Source organism: Styela clava, chromosome 5 (genome assembly GCF_964204865.1).
Source record: "Styela clava chromosome 5, kaStyClav1.hap1.2, whole genome shotgun sequence".
In the NCBI taxonomy this organism is placed as follows: Eukaryota; Metazoa; Chordata; class Ascidiacea; order Stolidobranchia; family Styelidae; genus Styela; species Styela clava.
The window spans coordinates 18,630,202-18,642,309 of NC_135254.1; the positions used below are offsets into that span (position 1 = coordinate 18,630,202).

Genomic DNA, 12,108 nt, shown 5'->3' on the forward strand with positions numbered 1-12,108 from the left:
TTGAGTTAAATAACAGCACACGGATTGCCGACTTTATGAGGTGGGTTCACTTCTTGGGCACCGAGTCGACCCGTGGCATGAAATAAACTCCAACCCATCCTGCCCAAAAAGCTCTGATATTGTACCGGGACCGAAATATATTGTAATGCTTCATTTATCAATTCAGTAACTAAAGCTTTGAACTGATCAGACAGGCTGTTTCAAGCATATCCTGAACTTGATCTCAGAGGGGCCGACTTGCAATTATGATTGTTCTGACTTTGAACACAAAATAAAAACACGTTTCCTGAAGTTTATAAACGTGCCTCTCATAGATCGCTTGTCAATATCGATAACGGAATAAGAATACTACCCGCTGATGACTTCACTCTTGTAGACTTTTTCGAAAGCCGTCTAAAGATCATAAATTAAATTGAACAATCCACTATAGCTTTATAGATATTGCACATCTTTCACTCTTATCACACTTTCTTCAATTCCTCTTAGATGCATCACCTATTTTGAGGTTGTTGGTTCTTCAACCGGATCCGGTTTTCAAACACTCAGGGCAGCCAGAGTCCTGAGGCCGTTGAAACTAGTATCCGGTATACCAAGTGAGTTATTTACTTCTCTTTAGTGTGTGAATATTACTTATCACTAGATTAAAAGTTTATTCATTAGCATTTTAACACGTATTGCTTTTGGGTTTCATATTTCTGCATGACTGTCTGGTTTGGTTTGAATATCAAACTTAATGAGTATTTTCACATATTTAGTACACAGATGTTATTTCAGATCATGTTGTGCTAACCGAGTTTTTAAGCAAAGCTCATAAATAATTGTATCCTATTTCACTGAATTAGTTTCACTGTTTTTCACTGAAATTTTTAAATTATTCCTACGAAAATAAAAATAATTCATATCACACTTGAATACTGGAACTTTTGTTTGTGCATGATTATTTCAGCAATCTAGGAGAGGGCTACTCAACTATTTTTACCGAAAGTCCGCAAACAAGATTTCAAAATTATTTGGGTCCGGTCTTTCCAGAAATTATATTTCGGCATCCTTAAACAAGCACTTCCTCGGCCGACTAATGATTAGTAGCAAATTAAAATGGTTTGTTATGGTGTTATAGTTCTTTTCGTATATATTCAAAACTATGAAAGTCATTTTATAATCGAAAATTCAAAAAGAAGGGCTAATGATCCAAAATAGATAATTAGGTGCGGTCCCAATCCAATATACGAAAGGTCCGGATTCGGACCGCGGTCTACCAGTTGAGTAGCCCTGATCTAGGACACTTTGCTCAAAAGTTGTGCTTTTTTAAGGATATGTTTGGAATGGCTTGGGTTCTGTTTTATTAAGTCACCCTGTAACAACCGAAAGCAAATTCCAAACCATACCCCACTGCTGTAATGAAACAGTGTTTCAAGTTATCAAGATTTCGACAACACAAATAACATTTTCCGAGAATAAATTTTACGAATGATCTTCGGAATTCAAACTTTATACCTGAATAATTTTGATCTAATAACCAGATTATGGCAACAATACTGTTCTAATTATTTCTTTTATGTAAAATCAGGTCTTCAAGTCGTTCTCAAATCAATCATGAAGGCGATGGTTCCGCTTCTACAAATCGCTGTACTTTTACTTTTCTTCATCGTTGTTTGTTCCATTATTGGTCTTGAACTTTATATGGGAAAGTTCCATAAAACGTGCTATACTGAATCTAATGGTGAGCATTATATTTAGTTTATTTTTAAACGGTAAGTTCATGTACACGAGTGACAAATTAAAGATATTTCTCATTGTTGGATACCGAGATTTTTTGTCTAGTCAATGTCTGATTTATTTATTACATTTTCTGTACCAGGGCCAATTGTCGTTGAACCCAAAAGCCCTAGCTTTCCATTAGTTACCATGCTAATCGATGTCGAACCCGATTCCTATGTTGTTGAATAAATGCGATATTATATGCGACGTTCAAATCTCTAGTCTCCATCCCTAATTTTGGCAACATGAAAACTAATTTATGCCTCGTTTTATTATGACGTCATATCGGTCTGATTATCGGAAAAAGCACCGTGTATTGCATGTCGTATTCATGTACAGGTCATTGATTGAGTCTTTTCTCATAAATATGCTTGCGTCACGAATCGCCTTGATAACCCCCGTTCTCATATTCCTTCTTGGCGCTTTGACCATTTAAATAATTTACACTGTTAGAAAGATTTGTAAGATAAACTGTCATTCTATTATCATCCGGAGCATGATTTACGCGAGATAATTTCACGTTTGAACACTCATGGGCTTGAGAAGACTGGTCTTTCCAAAATACTTAATTCAAAACATTTTTATAATAATCGATCGTAAGCCGTCTTTGACCAGTAACCGTTAAATTTGCCAAAACACACTGCACTTTTCCATTCTATCAATACCATAATCACGAATTTCGTTATTTTATGAAAATTTTGAATATTTCTGCAAGACAAACATCAAATATTCGTGACGGGATCGAGTGAACATCAAAATTACGTTTGTTGGACATAATTTGGATCGTTTGGATTGTCCAAAATCCTAATGTTTATTTCTTAACTGCAGCCAATAAACGCATATTTGTGAGAATACATGAGGCGGTCGCATTCTTGTCTTCGTGATGGGTCAGTTTTTGAACATTGAAAAAATTCTGTCCTTAATGATAAAAAACTTCAGCACGTTTACTTGAACTTCTAAGTAGTTCATAACTTGAAGATCTGGCCAAAACTGAAGTTTTTTTTGATTGAAAACAATCAGCATATCGTTTATATTAGATGAAATATTTCGCTTGTGTCGATATATTGTTCTTATTTTCAGTGAATATAAGTTGCTGGAATTGCTCAATATTGTACACCGTAAATGCTTGTTAGACGCACTCCTTTTTTCACAGTGTCTTCTTGCGTAAGAGAACACTTATATAGTCATCAATAAGAGCATAATGTGTAGTTTTTAGAGGTCACAAAAAATCATTAAATATTTATAACTCGGAATTTTAGAGCTTTTGACGAAATCGTTTAAGCAAATGGAAATATGTCGACAGAACAACCATAGATAGATAGCTAGACAAATGTCATACTTGATTTGAAATATGTATACTATACTCACAAACCTTCTTAACCATCAATGACGTGGTAAGAATACCCGTCGTATTTCGGTCGTTGATGGGTTAGCATGTCCGCTTATGGGTTATGTCAACAAACTTGCTCATTGGTCTTGAACTCCGCCATAACCTGGATGTTCAAGCTTTATTGGAAGTTGAAATCGCCCAATTAAATAGAGTAATTTTTTGACAATGTTAGAATATAAGTTCAAAAAGATTTTGAGCTTACAATACAATTGTTTTTAATACAAACTCTAAACCCGAGCCCCCACACACAGTCATCTACAAGACAGTCATCTACAAGGGATCATTTTCATTAAGTATATGATATTTTTGTGTTTACACTTTATACAAATAATGTTATGATTTGATTTTGGAAGGGCTTATTCCACCTATTAGCAATTTCCGCACAGTCGTATAGAATCTGGCGTCAACGCTTTTACCAGCCTTGCGTTGGCAAATGTAACACTCTATCCCTACGACGTATAAATGTCATGTTATTCAGTAATAGAACAACTTTATTTTTATAGGCGAAATATTGCGACAAAACCAGATATGTTATGGTAACGCTACCATTGATTCTGGCGAGGAAGACTCGTTACCCTATCGCTGCCCAAACGGCACTTATTGTGCTGAGTGGGACATGGGTCCATACTATGGTATTACAACTTTTGATAATATCGTATTTTCGATGATGACCGTGTTTCAATGTATTACGATGGAAGGTTGGACAGATATTCTCTATTTCGTAAGTGTGTTTTTTTTTAAATTGTACTTTGTGTAACAATGAACATACACACAGAAAGATGGTTATCTGTGTTTATATATGTTTAATAAAATACCTTTTATCAAAGATTTGTTAATTTAACTTTTGGAGGAAAAATACAGGCATGGTGTCTCCCATGCCCTATTTAATCACAGCACGTAATCATTCTATGAAAAATAGTGTTGTATTTTTCAAACTTTTGAGAAATACTTTACATTCATTGTATTTATTCATAGTATTACACTCTCTTTTGAGTCGCTTCCATTACAGAAATTTATACAATATAGTCTGTGCTCTATGGTGATGAATATACCCAATGTTATTTTCGATTGTTTTGTAATAATACTTATCCACGTAATCAGGCTGACGACGCAGGAGGTCACCAATTGAACTGGGCATTTTTTATTATGCTCGTCATCATCGGCTCATTCTTTATGCTCAATCTTGTTCTTGGGGTTCTCAGTGGGTAAGAAAGGTGGCGCCATAGACTTATGACGTCACAAGGTGTGGTTTTTGTCGTGATTGTCCCCGTGATTGTGTTCACTACTAACTGCTTTAGTATTGTGTTTTATTATGTGTTTGCATGGCTTGCTTAGTGTGATCCTTTACTGAAGTAATGGCAAATTTGGCTGTCATTGTGAATTGCCGTGCTTCAGATGATACCACACGTGATTGCAACCGAACACACCTTGTGTTCGTTACCACCTAGCGTAGGCGTTAATGTGAAGTGTATCAGATGTGCTGCCGTAATCAGTAAAACTTCTATGGTGCTTGCCTTGTCATTAGCATACATATCGACGTTTTCACTGCAACATATAATAATCATTCAAACGTAAAGCTATTTCAAATTAAATCGTGATATACGTCAAAATACTAGTAACTTTGTTAATTATTTTTACATTTTAACACTCACTGTTCAATTTGGAACAAATGTAAAATATTGTCATGGTAGATAAGCCACGGGGTAAAAATTTAACATCAATATCCAGGGCCTATTTTTCCCTCGAGCGAGCGCATGAAATTAAGACATAAATTATTTAAATTTGACTCACGATTCTTGTCACAAATGGTCTCGGAATCGCGCCGCGGTACCTCTCAGGGATCCCCGTGGACCGTTTTTGGTCTTTCTTTCCGTACCTAAATAGTAATAACGTTCCATATTGGCGTGTCTAATACCAGCGTTAATGTGTTTTGAGTAAAGTGCTTGACCGACCTGTCGTCAAATTCACCTGATTAGAGTGTTTAGGTCCCCTGTCGCTCAATACAAAACCTAACACTATTTCACGTAAATACAGCAAAATAATTTCGACAGTCTAGTTTCATAAGTCAGTCTAGTAGTGCAATACCTTGTAAAAACGTAGCAGAATTTTTTTTTTTTCAAGCAATACACACACATCCAATCATATTTCTATATTTATCTTACCAACAATTATCTAAATTTCTAAAACATGTGTGTTCAACCTTTAATACATGAAGGTCAGATCCAAACAACTTGGCAAAACCGCGAGCCGCACCTCTAGCGCAACAATTTTGGGTATTGATCTTATGACATGCTAGCTGTTAGGGGCATTGTAACATCATAGGCATAGATAATAATTTGGACTAAGGTACAGAACGCGAAGAAATTGGAATTACTCGCATGTACCACATTAAACTAGATTAAAAACTCATTTCGCCGGCCGCACACCATTAAAATTGGCACTTTACCGCGGACAGCACAATTTTTCCTTATGAGCCGCATTTGGCCTAACCTGACTTTTAGAGGTGAAGTAATGCCAGGATAATGGAGGAAAATATACAATATCATAGCATTGGTAAGTTATGTTACAAGGCGGGTATAAAGTTTACTTTGGAATTGATATATTTGGTGCTTATTTGCACAGTTTGCGTTGACTAATATACAAAATATAGCTTCAAATAAACATTTATACACATGTTTGAAAGTTAAGCACAGAGCTAAATAAGATGACAGACCTTTTAAAATGATTCCAAAGAATCTTGAGTAAACACCTTAATTACCACAGAGCAATACAATGATTCACTTAGTAATTACAGGTCGTAAACATACACAGGTCGTATACAACAATACTTAGTGTTAGATTTTGTATATTTTCTATTCATTTCACTCAGCGTAAAAAACCACAATAAGAAAGGAGATATGGTAGGATTGATTAATGATATAAAACCAAGCCTCAGCTGCCTATTTACACCTAGATTTAGTCTCCCTTTTCTCTTACTGCTCTCCCGAGTAGCTACCTGGCCTGAAGTAGACCTATAGTACAGCCCTTCACGTTAGAAATTGGTGATTTTGAGAGTAATTTGCAAGCTACGGATTGTTGAAACTGGCACCATAGCATCCATCGATTGTAATTTTCGTCCTAACCTTATTCAAGAGATACAAATTCCAATTGATTTTTCAATTCAAAAAGCCAGTGAAAAATTCATCTTTATGATAAACGTATAAGCTAGCTAGCTTGCTAAATGCAGTTTTTCATATGAGAATTCAATCCTATCCCAAATGTCTGCTTACAGGCCGTCGACGGTCATATCTCCGCATTTGACCAAATTCTGGATTATATTTACTTCTGTCTGACGGTGATTTTCGGCTCGTTCTTCATGTTAAATCTTGTTCTTGGTATTCTGAGCGGGTAAGTAAAATGGGAAAGATGAAATTATTAACATTTTAAAATCAAAATCCCAATTTTAACAAAATTGTTTCACCCTCATATCGATTTTCACAATCAAGCGCTATTTTGCAAATTGTCTGTTGCAATGCCTACGATTATTTTTCTTATGAGTGAATATTTTTTGCACTGTGAGTCTAATATCATTTAGGTCTATTCGCGTTACTAATGAGCACTGCATGTTTGTTCTTACTATTTTGGAACTTTATACCTATAGCATGGCTTAAGTGTCCTAATTGTTTGTGATTTTGTGTAATATGATTTCAATTCATAGAAGCTGACTACCTTTATTGGTGCTTAAAGAAATTGCTAAACCAGGTCAAATCAGATTTGTTACCGCTTTGGCTACTGGTGTCTTCCCGAAACTAACTATTTAAAATTTGTACGGAAATTTATCTGCAATCTAACATAGCAGATTTATTCTGGAATAGAAATTGCTCCAAATTCAATACTGGATGTCTTTTTATGAAATATTTTTCATATCCGCTGCGAACCAAGATGTGTAGAATTTGGTGCTCCCGAAGTATGTGAACCAAGATGGAGCTCAACCTGAGTCCTAACCGGGAACACATACTATGTTCAGGTTGTGCGCCATCTTGGTGCACATAATTCCGGAGCTCCTAGAATTTTGTAGTCTCGCAATTAATATCGTTGTGGTAATCAAGCTAACTTTTTCTAATCATTTCAAGCGAATTCGCGAAAGAACGAGAAAGAGTCGAGAATCGAAGAGCATTTCTGAAGTTGAGGAAAAGGCAACAACTAGATAGAGAGTTGACAGGATATCTCGAATGGATGCAAAAAGCAGGTAAAATTTGAGTTTAAATATTACAAAAAACTCATTTCTACAAGATTGTTGCATTGCTGTTACATTGTACACATTAATAAATTATATATTTTAGAGGAAGTTATATTGGAAGAAGAAGAACGTTGTCTTGAAAGATCTGCATTAGAAGGTAATTTTGTTGTTCTTACAATTGCCCCTATGGTAACTATTTTGGTGTAAAAAGACAGTAGACCACTTACATAACTATTGCTAACTGCACCGTACTCATCTATGTTACCATACCATTCGCTTCCATGATACATTCCTTGCATTTTCCTAACTTAATTTTGACGCATTACTATATTTCCATTCCAGCCCATCGTCGGAGAGTCGCACACAATCGCAGTCACACTGATCTTTTAGATTCAGATGAAACCTCTTATTCCGATATATCAAGCACTGTGGGTGAGTCACCAATTATACTGCCAAGTTCGCTTTATAAACTATTATCTCGTACATTTATGAAAACAAGCTTGTATTCAAATATACTTTTTCATTCAAGGGAAAAAGAATCGATTCACACGATCCATACCCAACTCAAAACCTTCAAACGCACTTATAAGATGGCTAACTCGGAAAGAACGGAGATTATGGTAATTTATATACAGTAATAGCATTGTGGTATTTTGTGTTATAGATAGACCATGGTTACTCAACTATTCATTTTACCAAAGGTTCGTATACAAAGATTCAAAATTACTGGGGTCTGGTCTTTCCCGAAAATTTATTTCACAGTGCGACTGGATAAATATTTGAAAGCGTGGGAGATTTATCAGAAAACGATTTGTGGAAAACTGATAAACCGCAAAATAAAAACGTGCGCTGTTGTTCCACGCTATTCGCATTGTTCATTATGGCGCCACGGTTCTTTTCCCTCTGTTTTTTGGTTTTTTAAAATAAAAATAATAATATTCTCTAAAACTATAAATAAAAAGTTATTTAAATCTTCATATCCAAAATTAATGAGGCCAATGATCAAAAAATGCGGTCCGAATCAAAAACTCGGAAAATCCGGATTCGAACCGCGGTCCACCAGTCGAGTTACTCCACTCTAGGCTCCAACAATAATGAATTAGAAAAACTATTTGTTGGCTGATTCCATTCTCGATTTCGTCTCCGATCTCTACTCCAGTATTGATCCGGAATGCCCTACCCGACTTCTTTACTTTATGAACGTATTACATTATATATACTTACACGCTTTCATTTCAGGATAAAAGTTCGTCATCTGGTGAAAAGTCCAATATTTTATTGGGTGGTGCTAACATTAGTGCTTTTAAATACTGGTTTCACAGCCAGCGTCCACTACCAGCAACCTGAATGGTGGACAAATTTTTTATGTAAGTTGACCGATATTGGATTTTCTCTCATCTATTATTTTATACTTTGCCATTTTACATAGGCTACAAATATGCTAATTCTTACGTGCGAAAGCCTTAAATGTTATCAATAAAAATGGCGCCATAAAGGCACCATTGATTGCATACATACTTGAGTGACCGTGAATGAAACACGTAATGTAGTTTAAAATTGAGTGTCATGTAGACCGCTATTTGGTGCTTGCGAAAATATTGGAATTTCATATTGAAATATTTCAAAATTAATTCTATTCGAATAGGTATGTAAAATGACTTGTAATGTATATGCACATGGAAATGTATATATATTGCAAATTGTTAGCCTTGTTATATTAAAGTTATTTTTTTTTTCAGATTATTCCGAATTTGTATTCTTGGGACTCTTTTCCACTGAAATCCTTTTAAAAATGTATGGTTTGGGAGTCCGTACATACTTCCGCTCATCTTTCAATATTTTCGATTTTGCGGTAAGATTCTTAAACGTTCATGACGTCACATGAAATTATGACGTCACCAGTGATGTGATACTTATTGAATTACCTTGCAGGTCATCTTAGCTTCAATATTCGAAATCATTTGGTCAATGATAAGGCCTTCAATGTCGTTTGGACTCAGTGTACTGAGAGCGCTGAGACTTCTTCGCGTATTCAAATTCACAAGGTAAGATTTTAATCTTCAGGGTTATTTGTTTTTCTAATTAACAGTACGCCGGAAACTTTATTGTTTTGTATTCACAGGGCTTGGTCTGGTCTCCGCAACCTCGTGGTGTCGCTGATGAGTTCATTACGATCGATTATGTCTCTTATATTTTTATTATTTTTGTTTCTCGTCGTCTTTGCACTGCTCGGAATGCAAGTCTTCGGTGGCAAGTAAGTTTATTAGTGATTTTCAAACCAAACTGAAACCTCCTATGTTAATTCAAACCAGAATTTAATTAATTTGAGTAGCTCTTTTTAAATTTAAGGCAAAAAGGGTGATCTGTCTTAGACTTAGCGATTTTTTGTACGTGCTTACGTAACGTGAAATACAACATATGAGCTTCAGGCGTTTTATCGGCAATGCTTGTGTGGTTTATGCTTTTTAAGATTGTGAATGCCCATACTAATACCAGTGGTTTATTTTTCTACCGTATTACATATCAGATAAGGTTTTCTTTTCTTGGCGTTATAGGTACACACGCGTACGCTATTAAAATACCATTATAGGAAATTATTTTACGTCCATTTTCTAAGAAACTTATATTTTTATAACCCCATATAAGTTTGTGAATAAATAGAAAGCAGGTCATTTACATTAAAACAAGTTTCATAGTGGTTTTCAATGAGATAATGTATTTCATGTTAAAACAACTGCTGTGTGGAATCGTCAACTGGTTGTCGTGAAACAGTTTAAGGGTGGCCGATTCTTATTGTTCTTAACAAACACCTCAGAAGACGAGGGTTACTTGCATATATTTCTTGATATCTTATCTATCCTTGATTTGGATGAGATTTCTATTGCTATTTGTAGATAATTACTAAAAATAAAGAATATGATGAAAATTATGTTAATCGAAAACTACTTTTTTATTTCAGATTCAGCTTTCCTGAAGGAAATCCGAATTCAAATTTTGATTCATTTCCGAGTGCAATTTTAACTGTGTTTCAAGTAAGTCTGAGAATAGAAATAATTTATTTTCATCATATACTCTATCGACCTGACTCTTTACAAAAAGAACCTTATATACAATTATCTATCGCGGATTCAAATTATCAATTCCTTACACACCTTATCTAACATGTATTCACGGTTACTGGCGAATGTACCTTATTTTTGCTATAAAAGTACTTGAAGACAAAAATATTAAAGACGATGTATTTCAGTCAGCTCAAGTCTGTCTAAAGTCAAATTATAAGCTTTTGGTAGTTGAGACAGAATAGGGAATCGTTTATGAATAAAAAAAAAACTTGCAATTAATATTATATAAAGTATCTGTTCCGCGATACAACAACTAGTTGCCATTTTTCTCATTTCATTGTATACTGATATAAAATTCTTCACCAAATCAAATATATTTTAAATCTCAGATACTCACCGGTGAAGACTGGAATGTAGTTATGTACAACGGTGTTCGTGCCTTGGGTGGTGTAGCTGGAAATGGATTACTGTGCTCGCTTTATTTTATTTTTCTGGTGCTTTTTGGTAATTGTATCCTTTCACAAAAAGTATTTATAGATATAGAATCAATTATCCTATTTTAGAGATGATATTATGTCTCTTTTTGACACTACTTCCTATTGCTACATTTCAGACAGAGTTGATGAATTCTATAGTCAACAATTTTGTATACATTTTTACCCTCTCTCCTATACGCTAAATCTTTTTACTATCTGTTCAATAAGTCGTTTCGATGCAATGTTTTGCAAGGTATTAAGTACATAGCATTTGCGTTGTAACTCCCATATATGTAAGGCCTGAAGGTATAATAAAAAACATTGAGATTTATAACCCAAATGTTACTTATTTACCAATAAAAAGTAAAAGATATAACTAAAGGTAAACGTTGACTCCTTAACCCAAAATCTGCATCGAAAAGACACGCTTTTGAACGTATTCTTGGCTATCGCGGTAGACAATCTAGCTACAGCACAAGAATTAACCAAAGACGAAGAGCAAGAGAAAGGTACAAAAGAAGCTCAAAAAGCTCTTCGAGTTGCTCATGAAATGGAATCAGTCAGTCCTGGATCGATGGATAATTTATTGCAACGGTAACGAATTCATCATACCATAGACTAATTTTATTTTTGTGGTAATTAAGACTCACGTCACTTTTTTGGGTATAAACCTGCCCCGATTCTGAAGTGTTTATGTTTGAATCTTTGGGGTAGGTTCAATTTATATCCAACCTATAGACCCACCCGGTAGCGAAAATCTTGCTGGTTTGACTCTTTGATAAATATGACCTGATAATAAAATGCTTCGCACATTCTGAAATAATAGGAGTAAATATCCTGTAATAAGTTACATAAAATGGCATTCACTCTTTATTAAAACTTATGTTTTATCATCTTTCTAATATTAGCTTAATAATATAAAACTTGTCATTTTATAACCAGAAACCTCACAACAGCACCACAGCCTTCAATGTGGGAAAATCGTCGCCGGGAAATGAGAAAACATTTGCGAATTTCCGATGACGGATCCCTAATGGACGACAGCGATGATGACGTATATGTTCCTGGGCAACGAGGAGGAAAATGTGGAAAATATTTTGACGTTTCTCATAACTCGTCTCCAGCTCGTAATCCGGATGAGCCGGTTAGTCTCCTTTAATTAAGACTATTTTTTGTATATCGTATTATATGCCACCCAGAACG

General features: G+C 35.0%; 1 protein-coding gene across 5 annotated transcripts in view; it reads left to right on the top strand.

Moving 5' to 3' along the window:
• The window catches only part of LOC120344323 (voltage-dependent P/Q-type calcium channel subunit alpha-1A-like), an 83,328-nt gene that overhangs the window by 48,795 nt on the left and 22,425 nt on the right, over positions 1-12,108 (top strand). For 4 of the 5 annotated variants that reach the window (XM_078113110.1, XM_078113112.1, XM_078113108.1 and 1 more), the window contains exons 8-23: positions 487-593; positions 1,568-1,720; positions 3,652-3,869; positions 4,250-4,353; positions 7,261-7,376; positions 7,471-7,524; positions 7,710-7,799; positions 7,897-7,987; positions 8,607-8,734; positions 9,107-9,219; positions 9,300-9,412; positions 9,490-9,621; positions 10,327-10,399; positions 10,819-10,939; positions 11,328-11,499; positions 11,848-12,049. In XM_078113110.1, coding sequence (XP_077969236.1) covers positions 487-593; positions 1,568-1,720; positions 3,652-3,869; positions 4,250-4,353; positions 7,261-7,376; positions 7,471-7,524; positions 7,710-7,799; positions 7,897-7,987; positions 8,607-8,734; positions 9,107-9,219; positions 9,300-9,412; positions 9,490-9,621; positions 10,327-10,399; positions 10,819-10,939; positions 11,328-11,499; positions 11,848-12,049 — 1,987 coding nt within the window. Of the gene's footprint in view, positions 1-486; positions 594-1,567; positions 1,721-3,651; positions 3,870-4,249; positions 4,354-6,419; positions 6,536-7,260; positions 7,377-7,470; positions 7,525-7,709; positions 7,800-7,896; positions 7,988-8,606; positions 8,735-9,106; positions 9,220-9,299; positions 9,413-9,489; positions 9,622-10,326; positions 10,400-10,818; positions 10,940-11,327; positions 11,500-11,847; positions 12,050-12,108 lie in introns of all 5 variants that reach the window. The other variant, XM_078113107.1, reaches the window with a different exon arrangement.